This window comes from Clavelina lepadiformis, chromosome 5, assembly GCF_947623445.1.
Source record: "Clavelina lepadiformis chromosome 5, kaClaLepa1.1, whole genome shotgun sequence".
NCBI lineage: Eukaryota > Metazoa > Chordata > Ascidiacea > Aplousobranchia > Clavelinidae > Clavelina > Clavelina lepadiformis.
In genome coordinates this window covers 20,474,226-20,497,278 of record NC_135244.1, presented here as the reverse complement: position 1 = coordinate 20,497,278, position 23,053 = coordinate 20,474,226, and the positions used below count along the sequence as shown (strand labels likewise).

Genomic DNA, 23,053 nt, shown 5'->3' with positions numbered 1-23,053 from the left:
AAGAATTGGCGATTGAAATGAATCAATTGACGTCACTGAGAGCCGAATAATTTTTATTTTGTTTTAATGTAAACATCTAACAACAGTACCTTGGGTTTAATCTACTCTGGGTGGCCAAACGCCGCTTACAGATATATTAACTGCTTTATATCATACTCGTGTTAAAAACAAATCTAAAAAAGCCAAAGCCGTGGTCAGTCGGTAAACACGTGAAAGATCAGGTACAAGTCAAATGCAAAAATAGAAATGTCTCCTGCACCGAGCAAATCCAACTTTTCACATCCTTAGTATTCATCGTCTTCTTCATCATTTGTGTCATCTCCTGCTTCTTGGTAATCTTCCTCCAGAACTGCCAGGTCTTCCCTGGCTTCCAAAAACTCCCCTTCTTCCATCCCCTCCCCTACGTACCTGGCAATAAATATCAAAGTTCTGATCATTATTTAACATCCTCTCGCCCACGAACACGATTAATATTATGACGATTATATGACGACGATTATAATCGACAATGAAACCACGAATATTTATCACAACAAAATTAGATAACTATCCACTTTGAAGAAGCGCACCAGCCTTGGTTTGACACTCATATACGCCTAGTTAAAACCACACCGGATTTCAATGTTTTACTTTGCTAAGGTATCAGACTCATACCAGTGAACGAAGGCGCGTTTCCTGTACATGAGATCAAATTTTTTGGTAATACTTTTCCAGGCTTCAGACACAACTGTGTTGTTGCTCAATGTACAAAGCAAGCGTGATGACTGGGCCATGCCGTCCCCAGGCAAGGGGCGCGGTGGGACGTCATTCAACCCCACTTTAAAGCCACTAGGCGACCAGTCCACAAACTGAAAAACAATGTGAGGTTAAGATATGGGTGATTAATTAGCCTTTTTAATTTAATGGTTGATAGGCCTATCTATATGAACTTATAAAAATATTTTGCTAGATTAACACAAAATTGAGGGTAAAAATTGCTTTTCTCCCGCGGTATCCACTTCAGAACCAACGGTTCTCAATTGGGAGTACTGAACAAGGCGGGCATCTTAGTAACGCCAACGTTGAATTAATCTAAACTCCTTAATAAGAATCTGACTAAACTTTTTTGGCAAAATTTTAAAAAATCTCAAAATTTTCCGAAAACTTGCAAATTATTGTCAACTTTGGAATATTTTTTTATTTTAAATTTGCTTTTTCTTGTGCAGTGATTGTCCCAAGCAATGTAGGTATAGTCCATAGTTAGCACAGTTTCCGATAAAACGTTAGGCAACTTGTTGTCATGTTGTTTTTCTGACTGTGCTCTTTGTGGCTCCTCCTCAAGTGATTTTATTATAAGCCGTTTAGTGTTTTTATAACTTGGACGGGATTCTGCAACGATTATTATTTCATCTCATACCCCAGATACCTGCTTACACAAGACATCTTTATTCCTATGTTGCTGGGGCAGATGATGCGATGGAGATAAATCTTTCTTCCATTTTGAGGATTTCAATTTCAAACCGAATCGAGAACAGCTGATTAGAGTGAATGTAAAGAAATAACAAACTTTGTTCTGAACAGTGTGGGCACACAGTATGCCGTTACCTGAACACAAGACTTCTGCTTTATGTTTCCTATCGCCTTGGATGCTTCTTTATGCGTGACGTCACCACGATAGAGCAGGCAACACGCCATGTACTTGCCAGCACGAGGGTCGCATTTTATCATGCTGCTTTCAGGCTCAAAACAGGCTTTTGTGATGTCATCAACGGACATCATCCCATGAAATGCTTTCTCTTTCGCCACGATGGGTGCCAATGAACACATTGGGTATTTAATTCTTGGATACGGGACAAGATTGGTTTGGAATTCGTTCATATCAACATTCAGTGAGCCGCGAAACCGCAAGGATGACGTCACGGATGCAACGACTTGAGCAACCAGACGATTTAGGCTTGGGTAGGAAGGCCTTTCCATGTCCAACTTTTTGTAGCATATGTCATAAAGAGTTTCATTGTCGAGTAGAAATGAACAGTCTAAGTGGCCCGTGCTTGCATGAGTTGTGAGCACAGCATTGTATGGTTCCACTACTGCTGTTGACATCTGCGCATATAAAGAAATCGGGAATTAGTGGCTTACTGGGTGATAAATCAAATTTAATTCATTCGAAATCGGGAACTAATACCTAACAGCAAAAACAGCAAAATTAAAAACATCAAACTGCAAAATTCTAAACCGAATTTGCTTCTCTTTTAAAAACGTATATACGTATAAGTAGGCTGCATTCATTTTTTGTAAAGAGAAAGAACTTTTATGAGAAACTTTTCCTGAAAGTTATAAGAAACCCATGATTTGGACCATCTTAATAAACTGTTTTCATCCGTAGCATACATGATTGATTGTTGGGTTGGTTTTAGATGCGACATTGATAAAATTGTTAAGGTAGCAGTAAGTTCCAATATTGTTGTTTTCTTTAGAAAAAAGGGTTATTTAATTCCGACCATGCTTAGTAAGATGGATTGCTGAAAATAAGTTCATGCCTTGCAAAAGCAAGAAACTTATTAAAAGAATGTGCTCTAAATTGTAGACTTTGCCCAGATTTTAGAGTCTAAAATCTAAAGTTTTTATTCTGGGCCCAAAGTTAAGAAGAAAATAAAATTCAATGCTTCAGTTATGCTATATACTACATGCTACATGCTACATGCTACATACTACATACTACATGCTACATGCTTACATGCTCATGCTACATTTTTTTGATTGTAATTCGGTTTATAAAAAAAGAAAGAATTTTACCAAATTTTCCAAGAAAGCAAGCGCGAAAACATGATAGTGGTATCGACGCCATTGAGTTTGATAGACAAAAATGTTAAGAATATTACAAAGGAAATGGAAGAAGTTATAAAAATGAATGTTTTAGTTTTCCTGCAATTGCGCAAAAATAAATCAATTGGCAGTCGACTAGACCAGCGTGGTCCAACTTCTTTTCATCGCGGGCCAAAATCAAAAAATTTTTTTATCTTGCGGGCCAATGTTTTTAAATTAGAACTGAAGAAATGTGAAATTAGAACTGAAGAACAATGTGACATTGATATTAGAACTGAAATTAGAATAGTTCAAAATTTAGCTATTAAATGCTGATCAATGTGACATCTGCGGTCGAGGTTTTTCCTCGACAATAGCGACTATCAAAGCTGACTATCAGTTCGCGGGCCAAAAAATCGGTGTTCGCGGGCCAACTTTGGCCCGCGGGCCTGCAATTGGACCACGCTGGACTAGACCATTGTTTTTCATAGATTCCTCGCTCGTCCAAAAATTAACTATCAAAAGCAAGGGTTATCAGAGCAAAGAATCATTTGGAAATTTCTTATTTGTGTGCACATAGATATCTCATACCATCGGTGCTGGGTATATGGGAAATTCAAATTTAGTTTTTTTCGGGTATTGTTCAGTTAGCTTCTCAATGAGATTAGCCGCAAAGCCAGACCCAGTACCGCCACCAAACGAACGGAATATGAGGAACCCCTGTAAGCTTGAGCAAGATTCGACAAATCTGTTGACCGCGTCCAGTGCCTTTTCTTGCATAACTCTTCCTGTAATAGTTCAATTCAGGAATTAGAGCCATATAACGACCCGGTAGCCGAGAGTTAACGCGCCGAGTATGCAATAGTGTGACCCACCCAGTGACGCAACCGTCGTAATGTATGAAGGTAAACATTATGATACCATACCTGCGGTGTAGTAGCCTCTGGCATAATTATTGGCCGCATCTTCTTTGCCAGCAATGAGTGAATTTGGATGAAAAAGATTTTTGTATGTTCCGGCACGTATTTCGTCTGTAGCAATAACAAGCAATACACAGATTTACACAATATACTTTGGTTTGGTGCTGAACCACTTCTAGACGTTACGTAACATAGACAGCTACAGGTAGGCTGTGCAGTTTCATCGCATACAAGTTAGGCTAAACAGTATCATAGACAGTATGCTGTCACTACGTCATAGAGAAAATTGTACAATTGAAGCTACAGTACTATTTCAAATCTTTAATTTTATTTCAGTTTTTACTTCTTCGATGAGACTAAATTTAATTAGATTATTATTAACGCTTTCTAAATAGACGGATAAACAGATATAAGTTATAAGTTATGATAAAAGCCTGTAGTATAATAGACTATATTAACATCATAGCCTCTAGCCCTATATTATAACATTGTTAATAAAGAAAAGAAAAAGGTGAAATAGCGTTTTTAAAATGAAACAATTTAAGCTCTTACCGATCACACTTGGTTCTAAGTCGATCATGAGGCTTCTTGGAACGCACTTTCCCGAGCTTGTTTGGTTAAAAAATGTCGCCAAAGAGTCCCGGTCTGAACTTTCCTTAATAGGTTTTCCATCCGGAGAAATATCATGTTCCGCGCAGTATAATTCCCAACAGGAACTGCCGATCTGGACTCCAGCCTGGCCAACGTGAAGTGAAATGACTTCTCTCTGAGGTTGACTCTGTAACGACAAAATACAACCAAGTGCTTGCAAACGCAATTTCCGAGGTTTTCAAGTTAAAAATATGTGTGTACGAAACACGTCATAACCAGATACAGCGGACCCAGTGCAGAAGCGCACGATCACACGACCCTTTGCCATTTGTACACTAGATCACCTTAGATTAGAACATTTGTAATAAACTTTTGAAGTAAACCAAAAATTCTTTTGAAGCAATAGGCCTACTCTGGGTGTAAAAATTTTTGTTTTCTCTCAGACCCGTATGCCGTTTTTAAATAGTGAGTTGTAATAATTTAGATAGTTTTTGGCGTTTTTAGAATTTTAGTTTTAAAATATGTGCGTGTTGTATTACGTGGCTATACATAACTGTCCAGTTTATTGCAACTCGTAATCACCTCAGAAAATTTTAAATAAACTTTTAAAATCAACCAAAAATCTTTCTGAAACAACATTTCGGGTGTATAAATATTTTGTTTCCACTTAAATCTGCATCAAGTGCATTTGGATTTCATCATCCACTGACAAAGAACTACAGCCGAGTTTAAATCAAACAAATGACTTTTCTCAGTTCGAAAAAGAATATTTCAACAACATATGCCACATTGCTTATAAGGCTAAGGGAACTTATCCGAAAAATAGATGCTTATAGTGAAAACGTAAGAAATTTGTAAACCATTTACTGACGAACGGACACGTAAAGGAACATTTTTGATAATCTACCGACCCACAAAAACGAGCTGTTTTATTAAATCGTCCTAAAGCCTGAATTTTTTAAGCAGAGACAAAGCCTTAAAGAACTTACCATTTTAGCTGAAAATTAGCAACCTGTTTGCAAATAAAATGTTGCCGTTTTGAAAGAAGAATTCAGGCAATTCTTAAGGAAATGACGAACCGTAATACGTCATTCCGGTGATATTACGTCAGCCGCACAAGATGCTTTGCGAAACAAATTTACGTCTTTCGTTCATAGCCTGACATCACTTACCTTATTACTGCCTATTTTATGAAACATATTTCTTAATTACTTGGAGTAGTTTTTACAGCATGTCACTGAAAATACGGCAACGACGACATTAAATTTCAAAACCTTTATCACAATATTTACGTCAGCAATCACATCAGAGATCATTTGTTGCATAAAACAAGGTCACAGTTTAACATGACAGCAATTAGCAAATTAAAAAAAGGTAATTGCATCATCGTTGAAAAGTGACTGCAAACGTACTTCGAATTTTCTATACAAAGCAAATGGGAAAACTAGCTGAAAATAAAATGGTAAATTGGCTAAGAGTATGAGTTATAAAAATAACACCATTTAGTTTGTTTTACATAATTATAAACAACGAAACACAATGTGGCGGCTTCCTGAACGAAATTACATTCTTTGCACAATTCAAAGAAATATTATAAATGAAATAATACTTATCGAACCCATACAAAAACGGGAACAAGTACAATGCAGCAATAACTAAACATACAAAAAGTATCAATGTTAAGTTATTAGCAATAATTCAGTCATGGCTGTGATTTTTACAAAGAAAAACGACCAAAATAGTTTTACATTTCTTCAGTTGTCAGCCGTGCAATGTTGAGTGGATCATCGGCTTTGCACCTCTCTTCTTCATTCAAGTTTTCTGAAAAAATAGATAAAATAAATTGGATAAAAATATAAATTAAATTAACAGAAAAAATAAAATTGGATAAAATTAAAAATTAAATTAAATTAAAAAAAGGTTAAATTGGATAGTGCGCATTTCTTTCCTTTTCAAAATTTACAAAATTTTCAGATAATCGGATGATGGTGGTATTAGCATTAACATTAATAAAACTGGAGCAAAAATGTTACATAAAGAATTTATAGGACTAAACATTGCAGAATTGCTCAGCTTTTTCACAACCTAACCCACCTTTTTTCTTTAAATGATCAAGTATAAGAACCACCGCAAAATACAAGAAAGCTGAGACAGTCCCAATCCCAGCGTTGAAGCTGAACATGGCTTTCGGTCCATATTGTTCATAAAGCACGCCAGCTACTAAAGAGCCAGCCATGTTTCCTACATTAAAATGTCACATAAATACAATCTATAAACACACAGTTTATAAATTACTATTAATATGTTATTATAATCTAAATGAATAACAATATTTAGATAAATAAATTTCCAAAGATAAATTTTACATAAATATAAATCCAAGATCATCTAGTTCAGCAATATGCAATGAAAGATTAAATTGTGCATCTAACCTAATCCCCAATATATTCCCTGTGTGAGACCAACCAAGGTAGCTGTCATTCCTTTGGGAGCAAGCACTGATGCATATGATATCATCGCTGCCATAGGAAATCCAAAGGCAATACCTTGCAGTAATTCAATGAGCAGTACAGGCCATGCTACTGACAGCAAAGTGTAAAGAAAACACTGAAACTAAACATGTATATACATATATAATTCAGTTAATCACAGAATATTATTTTGTATAAATAAATATAAAAATTTTTGTTAAAAGATTTAGTAAAAGCAACATCACAAGCAAATAAAAAACTGCAAATTATTATCAACTTTTTCCATTTAAACATTCTCGTACATTTTGGTGCGACTTCTAAACTTATACAAAAACTTCACAGATAATTATAAGTAGAAAGAAAATAAATTATTACTTACTGAGAGAATGAGCAGGCCTAGTGTGAGCATGGCATTGTATCCAATTTTTTCAGCAACCCATCCTGATATAAAAAAGATGGGAATTTCCCCCAAACATGCTGCTAAAATAGAGAAGCCAAGCAAAGTTTGGGAAGAACCTGGCAATTGTTCAATATACCAGAACAGGTAAGCATATCTTGCTCCCATCACAAAACCGGTAACAAAAATAACTAGCAAAAAAATGGCGATGCGAAAGTTCCGAACTAAAATGTTGATGCCAGATAGCAAAGATTGGAGCTTATATTTTGGCACGTTAAGCTTCAAGCAGACGATGACAGATATTGCCATAAAAATTGCCACGCCAACAAAAGCAAACAAGTAATTTTTTTCACCATATTTGCAGGATACGCCAGTCAACATGTCAATAAGAAATCCAGTCAACAAAGCTACGAGACCGAATCCCACGGCTCCCCAGAGTCTCTGCTTTCCAAAATCATTCACTCTTTCCTCGCCAAGCATGTTTACAGCCGTGGCATCTATGATAGAACCGAGCGGTGCAATTGAAGCGGTGAAAAGAATTGAAAGAAGCACAATGAGTGAAAAGGTGACGCCATAAACTTCATCAGTAATCTTTTCAAAACATGTCGCTGATAAAAGGGAATCTTGGCTTGAAGAATTTATCCTTGCTACCACACTTGTCTCATTGTTTTGTATCAAACAGTATGAAGGGTTTTCAGTTTCACAGAGCAATGTCTCGTCATCACACTTTCCGCTGCTCATATGACAAGCTGTGTTATCCATACTGTTGTTACACATTAAGGTCCCATTGTACCAACAGGGATAGGCTTTTTCATTCAACGTAACTGGAGGAATAAAGTACATGGGGACAGCGGCCATAACTGAAGTGAGGCAACAAACAATCATTAAAGTTTTGTGAGCTGAAAATTTGTCGGCTACTGCACCAAAAAGTGGTGGAGCGATTAAATGTGCAATTTTTTCCAGGGCTGCCACCAATCCATTCTGCTGTGGGGAAATACCCAGCTGCTTTTGAAATATGGTCTTGTAGGAGATAATGCAAGCCAAACCTGGAATGTGAGTAAAGTTTTAAATTAATACCTGTAAGATATGTGCACCTGTACATCCTACTGGAAAGCATGGCAATTTTCAGTGAGGAATTGTGCATCAAAGCATTAATTCTTTGTTTATTTATTTTAACTTGGCGTTCAAACAACCGACTTTGCCTTGTTTGTTTATCATAAATAGATGTGAGCGTGTAAAATTTCGGCATGCACATCGATGAGTCGTGTGCCAAGTTTTCCACTATGGCCTACATATATATACAGTATACACACAATAAAACATATTACCATGTAGCCTACTAACTGACATATATACAAATATATCCCCTCCGCAATGCTTGAATGTTGTGCTATGGTATCAGAATAGTTAGCTTTCGACTGACAAAGTCTTTGAAAAATGGTTGGAACTCAAGTCACAGCTTGTTTTTTTTGCATTGTCCCAAGGATACTTTTTATTTGTCATGCCAAAAATTGGAACTATTTACTACGACCACTAAAAGGGGATAATTGCCAATAATGCTTTCCTAGGTCCATGGGCATTACAATAAACAATGCTAATGCTCTTGAGTATAGAACCAGGTTTGTGTTGCAAGTGCAAGCCCGGTGCTTTAGCTGCTGCTCTACCAAGCTGCCCAAGGAAATGCAAACAAACTTAAACTTTTACTGCTCATTTTAACATGTAAAATCAATATAAAAACCACAAACTGACCAAAAAATATTCGGAAAATTAATTGACTAACCTAACTTATACATACAGATAAAGTAAAGTTTGCGTTTGTTTGTTACGAATAAAAAATCTTTGAATTTGCAAATATATAAGCCTATACCCACCTGCTTGATAGAAAAAGTTAATTGCTTTCACTGGCAGTAAATCGCGTTCAACTTTCATTTTCTTTTGCTGTCTTTTTTCTGATATCATATATAAAAGCTTTGCTATAGGCAAATGTAAATGTATGTTTAAAGTCCAACGTAAAATTAGATGCCAAATTAAAACATCACTAAACACGTTATAGTTCCATATGCAGTTAATATTTACCCCTAGGCCTACAGCCACCGGTCGGCAAACAAAGAATGAACGAAAACAACAAGATTCAAAAAGGGAAAGTTACCTATATCAAGAAGCCGCAATCCATAGAAATGTATTTTTAACCACGTGACAGAGCTTGCAGAAGAGTTGGAAGAATAAACGGAAGGTTTTGGAATAATGAAATGCTAGAATACATTAAATCAGCGTGGTCCAACTACAGGCCCGCGGCCCACGAGCTTTCACAGTATTGATTTAATTTATTTCAATTAGAACAAGTATAGCATTTGGATATAAAGTGTCAAAAATTTAATTCAAAGTTGTAGACAGCAGGGCCTATACTGTTTCAACCTATCAGGTCTCGTCAGTACAACAGGGCTTCTTAAAGACTGATATGTACCTATTGTTCCAGACGTTTTTGTTTCCTTTAAATATTCCACAGTTTTCATGTTATGTATCTTTTAAATTGGAACCCTAATACTGGCTATTGCGCAACAGTCAGAAATTTGGTATAATCCAATAATTGCTACAGCATCATTGCATCGCATGATCCATTTGTGTGTTACGTCATAATATTGGGCATTATAGATGTGAATGAACAAAGTGGCGCGCAAGTTGTCACGTTTTTGTAAAGTGGCCCGTAAGTCAAAAGTAGTTGGACCACGCTGCATTAAATGATAAACTGACTGTGATTGGTAATTGTTAAAGTCTTCTTTGGCTTATATATTAAGACATCTTTATTAATATAATTAGCTGGTATTGATCAGGCTTTTAATGTCAACCATAACAGCGACTTCGTCTACCCTGCCGTCCTAGCCTACCCAGTCCATCTTAGCCAGCTATTGCTTTTGTAACGAGCAAGACCGCAGTTGTACCTTTTTTAGAGTTTAGCTAGACCAGGGGTTCTTAAACTTTTTGGCACACGCCCCCCCTTGACGGTACCTAAAAAATCCGCGCCCCACCTCATTGCAAAATAAAAAAAGCATTAAACAAAACAACAATTTATTTTCAATTAACTTTCATTAATGTGATGGATGTAGTTGTTTTTGGGAAACCAAACGTTTAATTCGAGGCTTTGTAGAAGATAATGCACATCTTTAATGAAGAATGTAGGAGATAATGCACATTTGTCATCTCTCGCGCCCCCCTTATGAATCCTACACGCCCCCCAGTTTAAGAACCACTGAGCTAGACGTCTAGCAGGGAGACGAGGGAGTCGAACCGCAGTTGAAAACGGTTTTACTCCGGCTCAGGTTTGCGTCGGGTGCACAGCACATTCATTCCGCTACGGGTTTATGTTCAGAAAGCTTGCTAATATTAGGTTCGCTCCGGGTTCGAATTACATTATCTAGCTAATTATCTGTATTTTTTGTAGATTTCTTCAAGTATAGGCCTAGACTGCCCAAGCAGAAATTCGTTACCGTGTTACCTCAAGGAATTTCATCATGAGTAGGTATTTCTTAGTTTAGGTTTGAGGCGAAGAAGTGATCCATTTATGACTTGCAAGCCAGGCTTCAAATTCAAAAGTCAAGGTCGAAATATGTGAAGTCATGTCTAGTATAAAGCAAACCCTGACTCGATATGATAGAAGTCATGGGTTTTGTAGATTGAAGCCTGGGTCGAGATTGGAAAGGTCATGGCTCGTATAAAATGAAGCCTGGGTCGAGATTACAGAGGTCATGGGTTCTGTAGATTGAAGCCTGGGTCGAGATTGGAAAGGTCACGGCTTGTACAAAATGAAGCCTCTGTAATCTCGACCCAGGCTTCATTTTATACGAGCCGTGACCTTTCCAATCTCGACCCAGGCTTCAATCTACAGAACCCATGACTTCTATCATCTCGACCCAGATTTCTCTGTTGACGCCTGTCTTTGCATCGTGGGTTGCAATGTTGGCCTGTAGATGATGTGGCCTGTAAGTTGTAGGTGGTATAAGAAGTGGATTGGCTCCTATGGAACGTGACCTTAGAAAAGTGGCGTCTTCTCAAGTGTTCATGACCTGGGTTCGAAGTCCTTAAACGATCACTTCCCTTATTATTAGGTTTTGTACGTATTAAAAGAGGCAAAGAAAACATGATTTCTATAACTCTTGGATGAAATTATTATATACACTGAAAAAGTGGTTAGAATTGAGAAAGGTTCGGCTTCGTTTTTTTCTCTCGGTCTTCAATGGTTCAGGTTCACACAAATTAAATTTATTGGGTTTTGGTTCTGTTCGGTTTTCACATAACATCCGCTCAATCTGATTTAAAGGCTCAGGTACACCCTGTGTTTAGTGGAGAAGTGCATGAACATGTAATGTATTAGCATTTGTATACTAGACCCCTGCTATCCAAATTGACATTGTGGCGTCACTTGGCTCTGCACGTTTGCACTAGATCCCTTTTTGATCATGTTCTAAAATGTGAATGTGTAGAATTCTTGATAGTCGTAAAAGATAAGTTACATATGTTAAAATTTTTTTGCCTGCGAAAAGAAATTAACTTTAAAACAGTCTTGCAGTATTAATGTTTATGCTTCTGTATTATATATAAACACTGCCAATTCGTAGTTAATATGGAAGAAACTTCAGAAACTGTTGCTGGAAAGTGTGATGTTGATGCAACTACAGCTAAGCCATCTTTTAACAATGTGATGGACACTTACCACAATGCTTTAGACGAGATACTGGGAGATCCTTTCCTCTCAGATCTTCCACAGAATGTGACCTTAAATGAGGTAAGCATATGGGGCCCTACTGGAAAGTTTGTGTGATGCGCTGGATTTTTCTGGGACAGAAAGTTTGTGTGTGGGATAATCTACTGGTGCAGCATTAGCGTTTTACCACATGTTCTATACCTAACTGCCTCTAGGTGTTATGTTGGCATGACACAAAATTTGGTTGTAAATTTATTGGCATATTTGCGGTCACTGTTCCCTCTCAACTACGCGCGTGCGCAAATGCGCACTGCTGACACAGTCTCCGCGCACAGAAAATCTGTGCTGCGCACAAGAAAAAAATCCAACCTGAACTGAAAATAAAGTAAACGCATAATAATGACCACAGTGCGCACGTTTGATGTTGCTCACAGTGTTCCAAGAGACCGCTTAGGTAGTTAGTGTGTTTGCTCAGACTCATGAAAAGTTAGAGGGTACATTGTTTGCGGTGCGCGTAAACATTTATGGTTTAACAAAAGGCATTTTTATATGTTTGTATTTTGTTACATATCTTAAGTTCAAATACTACACTGTTTAATTGTTACAGATTTTATCGTGAAATCTTGTTAAAATTATTCAAATTAAAAATTGGCAGGTGAAGTCACTGATTGCGCTGGAACATGGTCAAGCAATGACCATCAAAGTTAGAAGAGCTGACGGCAATGTCTATTCCGTGATTGTTGACCAGAACGCTACAGTGTCTGATTTCAAGAAAGCAATAAGACGTCATGTTCAGCTCAAACAGGAAAGAGAAGGTGGCGCTACATACATTAGCTGGAGGCACGTCTGGAAATCATATTGGCTTGTTTTTCAAGGCGAAAAAATGAAGGATTCTGAAAAGCTGCTGAAAGATTATGGAATTCGTAATCGGGATGAAGTAATATTTTTAAAACGACTGCGAGAGAAATAAGTTATGACATCAAACCGAGCAGGAAACACTATATACTGACTTAATTGGCTTTCACTTAAAGCATTTTTTCATGCTTGAGGGTTTGCTGGACATTTGATATTTAAGTATTACATGGATTTGGATACACTGTGACCCTGACATCCAAGTTAAAACTGTAAAACAAAATTGCAATTGAGTTCTGTAGATGAACACTCAGAAACTTATTTTTTTCTGGATTGCAGCGTCATATCTATTGTGGTAAGCCTCCTGTCATATTCTTGTTAGTCATATCTAATATGTCAGATCTGTTATTGTTATTACATTTTGCATTTTTTGTCTCTAGCAACACGTAAAGCTACATGGCTATATAATTCTTAAGTTATAATAAAATAATCTTTGCAAAGTTTACAAATTGTTTGATGAGTAAATATTTACTTCAGCTGTAAAACAAGCAAAAATGTTTTTATGCATCTCTGAAGTACCACTTACTAACAGCCGCTGCATTGAGTGGCAATGGACCCAGAAAACGTTAGAACGCTCCAGCGTTGGTGCTCCGTTATCGAAGAAGAACTTGACAAAGTGCTTGATTTCTGGCAAAAGTACTCTCACGACACAGAGCATGGGTAAGAACAGCACCGCATTATTGTTTAATCTTTTTTGTGCCAAATATAAACTTGAAATGATTAAACATACCATGGCAGTTAGATTATCTTAAAGTTTCTATAATCGAAGGAATACCATGGAATAGTTTGTAGTATTTTTCTAAATTTTTTTGCGTAATTTTGTTAATTAGCGTATTCTTACTAACTTTGTTAATTAGCATATTATTACTTTTATCTTTCAGAGGCTTCTTCACTTGTTTAGATAAAGATGGCAAAATTTATGACGAAACGAAATATGTCTGGCTTCAGGCGCGCCAAGTGTGGATGTATTGCAAGTTATACAACGAAGTACCCAAATATGCCAATGATCAAATATTGCAACCGGCCCTGAAAGGCAAGTGCAGTAGACTTCGCATTTAGAAGCGTTTTTATTACAGTGTGCGTTTTATAAGGTATATGAGCTTGGCAAAGTGTCCGCAATCATTTTTATTCTTATTGGGCCGTGTGAAACCTAAGCATGTTAAATTGTTTGCGTTTCTTGCCAGTTTTGTAGAATCGATCATTTAGTTAAAATGCAATGAAACTGCTGTTGTTTTATACAGAGAGTTTTAATACTTTAATGAAGATACCTGATTCATACCTGATTCCCCTAGTAAAATATCTTTTAATAGTGTATGCATAATCTATAAGTATAAAAATCTTCAAATATAAAATAATTTAAATAAGCAAAAATCCTACGGCTAAAAAACTCATTTTTCTTTGACTGGTGTACATCTTGAAGTTAATTCTGTAGTGTGATGCAATATAAAGGGGCCAAGTAAATCTGCACAAATTGTCCAAGTCCATTTTGTAAATAATTGACTTCATATGTAGTGGTTAAATATAGCCAATCCCGACTTATAGACTATATCCGAAGGCTACTGTACCTTGTATGTAGCTAGAAAATGTTTGCTCTTACTGGGCTGCAAGTGTTCCACATTCTGAATTACCTTAAAAGTAGTTATTTTGTTCAGGCGCACAATTCTTGTTGAATAATTGTTTAATTTCGCGGGATGGTTGTAAAAGATGTGCATTTTCCGTGACAAAGGGTGGTAAAGCAATCAAAATACAAAGAACTTTGTTCTCGGAATGCTTTTTTGTAATGGCAATGTCAGAAGCATGGAGGTCGACAAAAGAAGAGATTTACCAGGTATGAGGTAACCTATGGTAACCTATGACTACAAACCAGTTAGCACAGTGTTTAATTTCATATTTGATTAAACTTTTAAGAACAGTGTTTATTTTCTGTGGCAATGTCTTCATTAATTATTATTCATGTTAGTAATGTTATGACATACTCAATCAATAAGTCAATATACATAGATAGAAATTTTATAGAATTTATGCTCTGAAACAGTTTCAAGCAACTCTAGAATCTTTCTGCGCAGGATGCTGCGGTCACGATGATGATGCAAATTTACCACTGGTGTTTGGTTGACGACAGCGCCCTTGGTCGTGAATCACTTCCCGGTTCTGTTCCTATGTCGTCCCTTGCTGTACCCATGATGGCACTTTGCTTGTGTCATCAAATAGAAACTTGTGCGATTGAGTGGTCTCATTCTAAAGCAACTACTTTGAAAGATTGGGCAATTGGTCAAATGTTAAATCATGTCAAAGTAATTTTTATTCATGTATTTGTGAAGTGTTCGTCTACAACCTATTTAGCCTGCCATACTTTTGCTGGAATAAATACCAAATTTTTTAAAAACAATCATTTAATTAAAACGATCCAACAGATATAACCACCAAAGCTAAACAAGCAAATGCATACTGTTAATTTATGCAGAGAGGTGGTGCAAAAGTATTAGAAAATATTTCTCCAGATGGGAAGGAGATTTCTGGCTCAATAGGCAGAGTACAAATTCCAGGTATCAACTATTCTAGTTTATTGTTTGATCACAATCTTCCATGTGATCAACTTTTGTTCCCAAGCTGTTCTTATTATCAACAAATGTCTTTACATCTAGGACACACTATTGAGTGCGGGTGGTTTCTTCTGTGGCATGCTATGAAAATTGGAGATAATAAATTAGCGGAGAAAGCAATTCAGTCTTTTATCAGCGCACCATTTGAGTAAGTCTGTTAGTTCATAACTGATGTACATGCAACCTCGTAAAATTTGCTTGTTACAATTCGCATTCAAACTTTCAAGTAAACATGACCAGATTTTAAAACGTGCACCTGGTTGTTCAGTAAAAGATTTCAGCGTTTGTAATTATCATTTTTTTATAAATATCAGACAAGGCTGGGATGATGAATATGGTGGGATATTGTACTTTACTGATGCAGACGGATTTCCTCCGACTCAACTGGAATGGAATATGAAGTTATGGTGGCCGCACAATGAGGCAATGATTGCGTTCCTGCTGGCATATGTTCACACAAAAAAGGAAATTTTTATCAAACAGTTTGACAAAGTGGCTCAGTATTCATTTGAAAAGGTGACAACACATACTCGGACGTAATTAACTCCAAACCTCTATGCTGTGTCCAGAAATGTTAAGGAAATGTATTTCGTGTTAATCCATTTATTGATTTTTATCTGTTCAGTTTGTCGACAAGGAGCAAGGCGAGTGGTTTGGTTACTTGCACCAAGATGGACGAATTTCCAGTCGATTTAAAGGTGCTGCTTGGAAGGGTTGTTTTCATATTCCAAGAAGTTTGCTAATGTGCAAACAGCTTTTGTCAGAAATTTTAAACAAATAATGTGATTTTTTAAAACATGCTGACAATATGAGTGTTACTTTTGCCTTATTAAAGAACAAGTGATGCTTTGAAGGAATCAGTATAGTAAAATATGTGAAGATAAATTGTTATTTGTGTAAGATTAACTGCAGGTAAAGCAGCAAAGTTCATAGGAATTCGGTTGTTAAGTTGTGCGTAAAACACATACAGTTCACCTATTATTGAATCATAATTTCACCAAAATAGATAATATAAGGTCTGATATTTGGCAAGTATAGTTTTCGACTGCAGGCATAATTTTTCCTAAAATTTTATTTCGTAGTTCACTGGGAAATCTTTCGGTTATGGGTATTTTACCTTCAACGAAATTGTTTGGAATACAAAAATAATAGACATCTGAGGTTCGTCGCGGAACATTTTTGAAACACACGTAACTTTTGAATGGTCAGTCGTTCATCAATAAAATAACTGACTTGAATTTAAAGAAAATACTTTTACATTTTTCAAATGTACGTGTCAGACACCACATTTTCCGCAATTTATGATTGTCACCGTTCCTTTGCCGAGAAGGAAACACACGCCTCTCGCGTTACACTGGGTAGCTCTAAGGCCTGAACAAGTTAACAACCTTCAGTTTAGGTATGGCATCGTTGTTGTACGGTTTATTTTCCGCCATTAGCTTTGGGGACTAAAATATTGGTTAATTATGGCTATGTTGCTTGCTGTAGAATGGTAAAATAAGAAATACATTCACGAACAATCAATAAACGAGAAAAAGCGACTAAGTGTGCTGTAATTTTAGGTTCGCATTCGTTTTTCTAAAGAGCCTAGTATACCAAGGCATCCTGTGGTTGTACACTAGTATACTAGACCTGAAAGTAGACCTAGTAGACAGTTCATATATTGTTATACGTTACTTTCGGAGTAGAACTGTAGGAAAGAGTTCTAATCCAGCCAAATTAGGTTACTTATGGACCAGGTCATTAATTTATGTTGCAGCTTTACAATCCATACTGAGCGTGGTAAGTAAGACACTAATCAAACTTAAGCTTTTGATGGGCGTAACGCGTCAGGATGAACCGTGAAGAGAAACATGGTTTTGACTTTTTCACTTGTATGACATTTATATGTTTTGAGATATAATCATCTTCTTCATCTATCACATTCTGTATTTAAAATTCAAATGTATCTAATCTAAAATCTGCGCTCCAGTGCTTGCCACTCTGTCTTAACTACGGAACGCAGTTATGTCTATATTGTGGAGTAGGTATAGTGTTCTATGACTACTTCAGCAGTTCAGTGAAAAACTAATAGACTATACTAATAACGTAAAGTGACTAGGCTATTTCACAGCAAATATGCACAGGTATGAAATAGGTTACTCACACCCCGACAGCCAGGGGCGGGCAATTGATCTTTTAAAGAGTGTCGTTTTTACCCAACAATGAAAGAAAGGCGTCGCTCATACTTTTGTGCAATAAAAGAACACTGGTTTTGGTGCTCATGCTCCTGCTCTAGTTAACAATTATAAAATGTTTTTACCCAGGCACGTTTTGAGAATTCGTTTTCGAATTGCATTCATATGTTATAAGTTTGCATTGTAAAACATGTATCTAACTGTACCCTAATATGTGCTTATCATTATTTGTTGTAAGTGTTAGGAAATTTTATGGAATCCAATGTTGGAGAATTTTGTTTTTGGTCAAACCTGCACCAAATGGTTAATAGACGAGTGAAAAAACCTTCTTGAATTGTAAATGCCGACGCTCATTAATTAACTGTTTCTCACTTTCTTCACTCACATGGTCATGATTATCTTGGTGTTGTGTAAAATTAATTTCTAAGTCTACAGACATTTATTTATACACTGCATAAAATTAGTTTTAAAGCAGTCCAAAACAAACCATTTATATCCATTTTGTGCATTCGCAGCATTGTTTGTGCATAGAAGAAAACGAGCAGATAACTCTTAAAAAGAGCGCACTTTTGGTTTTGCTCCTAATTTTAAAAAAATAGGCACTCTCTAGATTGCTCCAAAAAAAAGCACACTTATACCCAGCTCTATGACTTGTAGAAATAAACAGACTATAGACAAACATGCATAAGTAGCCAGATAATGAAACAACAACCAATAACAAAGATAGTAGTGTGTCTACCATTGTGTCATGAAAGAAAATACGCCCTATATTACTTGCCAAAGGTATTAAATCACTTGCTCACATAATGTGAACTGAATATAAGATAATAATACATTGTGACAAATAATGACAATACATCAGGGGTCACAAAGGTTACCAATTATGAAAAAGTAATTGTAATATTTAAGCAAGTGTCTTAAACTTTTGGACAGGACTGCATATAATTACTTAATCTTCACTGCAAACAAACTCGAAGTTATACAAATTTATGCAAACATGTTTAACGTACAACAAACCCAATCAATTAATCAGAAGCGTGAGGTGAAAGTTGAGTGTGTTGTTACAAGTTTCTTAGTTATTTGAATTTGTTGCCTATTCCTCATCGACTAATTAGAAGTTGTTGTTAAATGGAATTTACCGATTTTTTGTGGTAGCCAGTGTTATTGATTCAATCCAAAGCTCAGTTGAAGAATTACAATGATCCAAAAAATTATCATTAACTTTCAAGAATGACTGCGTGGCTTGTAAGGAGATGGACGCAGAGAGGTTATAGCACTGGGCTTGCAACACACTGTGTATTATTTTTAATGTTGCAACCACTGTAATGCACTTTTGCAAGACTTGAATGACAATTTCTCCTATTTAGTGGGCGGGGAAAAATGTGGGAAATATGATATTTAAGTCATAAGACTCAACTGAGGCTTGACCGATGAGGAATTGTTGTCGAGTTTAAGCTGTGCAGTGACTTTTCCCAGTTTAATTTTAGAGATTATGATACTAAAACAGTTTTACAAAATTTTTGAAATGTATGGCATACTCGATATGTTGTATTCCAAATATTTTATACAACCAACCATTTGTTTTATGATTTTTAGTGATGTTAAAAAATGGAGAATAATAGCTCAAATGTGAGAATCCCACACCTAAGTGGCGTACCACAGGGTGATGTTGTTGGTAATTTGTGTGATGAACACTCACTTTTGACTAAAAATAGCACCCAAACGGAAGACTTGTCCAATCCAGACATTGATAATTCAAAACTCGCTGAAGATATCAACAACTTTGGCATCACAGGTCTTGATGTTAATGCAAATGAATTTGTGGAGGTAAGTACACACACTGCTTATTTCCATTGCATTGGTAGTTGGTTGAATAGGCTACGTCTTATTCCTGCTAGTCGCAGGTTAAATCAACTGAAATATGTAAATTCCTTTAGAAGATGTCAAATTTTAAAGTTATAACTTTTAAGTATAGTTTATTATGAATATACTTACTCAAATGGTGAATAAAATTATTGATATGTGATAAATCTCATGTGGTGCTTTGTCATGTGAGTTTATGAAATTTAAATGTAGCTTGTAAAAATGTAAATGTAAAACAATAAATAACAAATTTAGGTTATGAAAGAAGAGTCTGTAAAAAGTGTGGAAAGTGATAATTCGGGTGAAAACTTGCATAAAGAAACTGATACCGAGGTGGGAAGGTTGAATTCATTTATAATGTTCAGGGTTTTCCAGCCTTTTGCATTCGTATTTGACCATTTTATACAAAATATAAAATTTTTAAAATATATTAGATATAACCTTGTCTGAAATAAGCATGTTTAATAGTTGTTTTGTCATCACTCATCAAGGGTAGCACTGACACATGTAAAAATTGGTAACAGTTATAAATTTTAAAGTTTGTATTTCCTAATATTAAGCTTTCTGAGCTGAATGCCAACTCAACATCTGACCAACCATCTTCTTCAGCAGAAGTGGTTAGTGTTATTTATTGTGTAACGTATTTGATATTGGTTGCTGCTATTATTTTCAACATTCTCCGGGTTTAGTTGAGAAATAACTTTGTTTCAAACAAGTATCTTATGCAAAGAGTAGTAACAAGTATATAACTAAGTAATCCAGCATTCGACCCTCCTTGATATGAGGTCTTTTTGACAGTTTGTCTACGATGAACTGCAGAAGAGCAAGGCAAGCAATCAAAGTGCATTTCTACAACCACTTCTGCTTCAACCACCATCGTGTGATGCTGATAAGAAAGGTAAAACTAACTCTCGTGGTTTTATGATGCTGTGATGATGAATTGAAATGAAATGAAATTAGGAATTTTTGCTTAATTGCAGAAGGATTTTTTTTTCGTTGATACTGGTGAAGAATTGGTTAGCTTTTAAACTTTGAACGTTTGCAATTTCATTAGAATCACTTTTTAGTTTCTAAAGCTCATTGTTTTAAATACATTTATGTATATTTCCCAATATCCATTGCATTTATTTTTGTTGCTTGTTGTATTGAACACTCTGTCTTCCCTGTTAAATCTACGTCATCATCTCGAACTTCCTGTCTTTTTAGATTCGCAAAAAATGCAAAATGACGAAAACCTCTTTCTAAAAACCTCCACATCGAAGATGTCTGATCTTGCTACACCTTGCATGCTCTGCGATTATGTCGAGCCAGACATGTATCAAAAGAGTGGTCGGGACGAATATTTGTGTCATCTCATTGTTGAACATTTGCTTGTCATCGCTGATGTTAAACTAATTGCAGACTTGCAAAGGTCTGCTTTGGTCTGGTTTGCTTTCGTTTTTGATTATACATGCCCTAACCTTTTATTAGAATAATATCAGTTAATACGATAGTAATTATTAGCCATTTTTACTCTTAATTTGCTCAAAAATGTTTACAAATTACTGTAGGCAGATATTGATTTAGAAAGCCAAATATATATTTACTTATAAATTTGAAACGAAATTCTTTTCAGTTATGCTGTGTATTGGAGAAAGAGATTCGCCGAAGGATCGTTGGATGAATTTTGCTCAAAAATCCGCACGAATACTGGTGCAAAGGATATTGATAAAAGTGAGGATTATTATCTTCTCTGTGATGTACTTCCAGAAGATAAAAAATTGCGAGAAGAATTACAGCTTACACAACTTGTAAGTTGCTTGGAAATTTATGATTGATGTAATTATTAATTGAAACAGTTTGTTTCACTTTTGACTGATTATTGTTTTGATGCATTAGAAGTTTATTTTTGTTTAATTAAGCTTTTTAGAGTTTGATTTTTATGACTTATATGTTAAATTTTTTTACAGATACATATTTGTTGTGTATATATTTTTAGAAGTTGATTTTCCCAACCTCTTAATCTAAGTTACTTTTAGTGCTACATTTTTTATTAATTTTGTTTTCTTCATTTGGTAATTTGTTGTCAGAAAAAATTGTTGCTTCGACAAGAATTTGAAAGGAAAGACGAAACCTTTTCCAGAATGTGCCCTTTTTGCACAAAGTTCTTTCAGGTGAGAAACGCGTTGAGATCTGGTAGATATTTTTTTTATGAAACTGACATAGTCTGATTAATTATATTATTGGCCCATTAAGTTATAGTAAGCCATGAATGGCATATTTCCTCAAAACTTGGTTTAAATATCTGATACTTCAATGACAGGTAGATAGGTAGTAGTAGTACAGTAGTGGTAATAATAGTTGGTGTAGTTGTAGGTATGAGTAGGTAGGTACTTCAATTACTTAAAATATTACTGTATTAGGCTGTTACATATACTTAACAATTTTTGCAGGGAAACAGAATAATCTTGTTCAACCATATGAATGAAGATCATAATTTTAATATTGGTCATCCAGATAACATAGGTATTGTAAGTTGCTAATTTTCTGCCCTACAAAAATTAATTTGAATTATAACTCTTATGGAAATTTTCTTGCCATTTTACCCATCCTTTTATAAGTGTGTGCATTTTGTGTAATTGCAAATAACTTGTTTTTGCAGTGAATGTGAGAGAATTTATGGACGAAATACAAGTGAAGCTTGATGCGTATGTTGCTCAAAACTTAATATTGTAAACAACTATATAACAGTCAAAACCTAGGACGGAAAAGATTTTCATTCAACATCTGCATCCTCACAGGCTGCAGTGTCTTTACTGTGAGAAGGTCTTCAAAGATCGCGCGTCACTCCGCGAGCACATGAGGAAGAAAGCTCATCGACGCCTCAACCCGAAAAACAAGGATTACGACAAATATTACATCATCAATTATTTGGTGTGTTGCCTGTGATGCATATCAATACGTTGCTTTAACACTGGAAAGATAATATCAACTTAATTATTTTAAACAGAAAGAAAAAATAGTTATAATTTTATAAAATGTTTATGAAACCTCTAGTGGCTGTGTTTTTATACTTTTGTCCAAATTGCAATAGCACTTCTATGAAATACTTTGCTGTTTATCGAGATTGCATTTAAAAACAATTTCAATTTGTTTCTAAATAGTTTTATTATCTAACGTTATGTGAATGCGATATGTGTTTCACTGCAATAGTGATATCCTCTAATTCATGACATCTAAATTTTTTTTTTGTCCAGGAACTTGGCAAGAACTGGGAAACTTTACAAGGAGAATCAGAGAAATTGGATCCAACGTCTGAGTAAGTGAAAACCTGTGCGCAGTATTTTATAGTTTCTTTCTGGTTTATTTGTTAGTTATCCTCAGTGATATAGAGTTTTAGGATATATGCTTTCAAGTTTTTGACGTACCATCTGACCTACCAATGACTAGATTTTAGAAGTTTCATTAAAGCCAGTATTAGCTTACCCTATGATAAATGGTTATTGGTAATAGATGTTAAGAAAAGGGAATTTTGGTTCGATATCATGTGGTATTAGTCCGTTTAATTTAACCTATTATGTACCTCTTGTTACCTTATGTACCTGTTACCTTATGTACCTTATGTACCTTATGTTACCTTATGTACCTCTTAACCTC

General features: G+C 35.6%; 5 protein-coding genes across 6 annotated transcripts in view; 3 read left to right on the top strand and 2 right to left on the bottom strand.

The window, feature by feature from the left end:
* Positions 1–2: 2 nt before the first annotated feature.
* Positions 3–5,325, bottom strand: LOC143458880 (tubulin alpha-2 chain-like). Its single transcript, XM_076955775.1, has 7 exons — positions 5,285–5,325; positions 4,257–4,482; positions 3,711–3,815; positions 3,376–3,572; positions 1,585–2,082; positions 655–848; positions 3–408 (listed from the first exon to the last, which is right to left on the bottom strand). Exons 1-7 carry the CDS (start codon positions 5,285–5,287, stop codon positions 285–287), a joined length of 1,347 nt encoding a protein of 448 aa, XP_076811890.1. The 5' UTR covers positions 5,288–5,325; the 3' UTR covers positions 3–284.
* Positions 5,326–5,555: 230 nt separating this feature from the next.
* On the bottom strand, positions 5,556–9,280 carry LOC143460737 (major facilitator superfamily domain-containing protein 6-like). The gene is made up of 5 exons (XM_076958348.1): positions 9,035–9,280; positions 7,146–8,209; positions 6,728–6,908; positions 6,390–6,536; positions 5,556–6,116 (listed from the first exon to the last, which is right to left on the bottom strand). Exons 1-5 carry the CDS (start codon positions 9,120–9,122, stop codon positions 6,040–6,042), a joined length of 1,557 nt encoding a protein of 518 aa, XP_076814463.1. The 5' UTR covers positions 9,123–9,280; the 3' UTR covers positions 5,556–6,039.
* A 1,799-nt stretch (positions 9,281–11,079) lies between these two features.
* LOC143460794 (U11/U12 small nuclear ribonucleoprotein 25 kDa protein-like) lies at positions 11,080–12,835 on the top strand. Its single transcript, XM_076958426.1, has 2 exons — positions 11,080–11,943; positions 12,518–12,835. Exons 1-2 carry the CDS (start codon positions 11,782–11,784, stop codon positions 12,830–12,832), a joined length of 477 nt encoding a protein of 158 aa, XP_076814541.1. The 5' UTR covers positions 11,080–11,781; the 3' UTR covers positions 12,833–12,835.
* Positions 12,836–12,926: 91 nt separating this feature from the next.
* LOC143460793 (N-acylglucosamine 2-epimerase-like) lies at positions 12,927–16,237 on the top strand. Of its 2 annotated transcripts, none has more exons than XM_076958424.1 (9): positions 12,927–13,069; positions 13,291–13,434; positions 13,656–13,807; positions 14,427–14,602; positions 14,841–15,068; positions 15,239–15,320; positions 15,420–15,525; positions 15,692–15,893; positions 16,003–16,237. In XM_076958424.1, the coding sequence occupies exons 2-9, from the start codon at positions 13,325–13,327 to the stop codon at positions 16,156–16,158; spliced, it is 1,212 nt and encodes a 403-aa protein (XP_076814539.1). In that variant the 5' UTR covers positions 12,927–13,069; positions 13,291–13,324; the 3' UTR covers positions 16,159–16,237. The 2 variants fall into 2 exon arrangements, with proteins under 2 accessions (XP_076814539.1, XP_076814540.1); XM_076958425.1 differs by having other exon boundaries at positions 12,932–13,069; positions 13,252–13,434.
* A 2,917-nt stretch (positions 16,238–19,154) lies between these two features.
* Positions 19,155–23,053, top strand: part of LOC143460328 (zinc finger protein 277-like) — a 31,912-nt gene continuing 28,013 nt past the window's right edge. Inside the window, exons 1-11 of the mRNA XM_076957793.1 lie at positions 19,155–19,381; positions 19,673–19,750; positions 19,978–20,034; positions 20,216–20,315; positions 20,624–20,828; positions 21,033–21,207; positions 21,487–21,570; positions 21,850–21,922; positions 22,059–22,104; positions 22,198–22,330; positions 22,654–22,715. Of these exons, the coding sequence (XP_076813908.1) occupies positions 19,163–19,381; positions 19,673–19,750; positions 19,978–20,034; positions 20,216–20,315; positions 20,624–20,828; positions 21,033–21,207; positions 21,487–21,570; positions 21,850–21,922; positions 22,059–22,104; positions 22,198–22,330; positions 22,654–22,715 (1,232 nt within the window). The 5' untranslated portion in view covers positions 19,155–19,162. The remainder of the gene's footprint in view (positions 19,382–19,672; positions 19,751–19,977; positions 20,035–20,215; positions 20,316–20,623; positions 20,829–21,032; positions 21,208–21,486; positions 21,571–21,849; positions 21,923–22,058; positions 22,105–22,197; positions 22,331–22,653; positions 22,716–23,053) is intronic.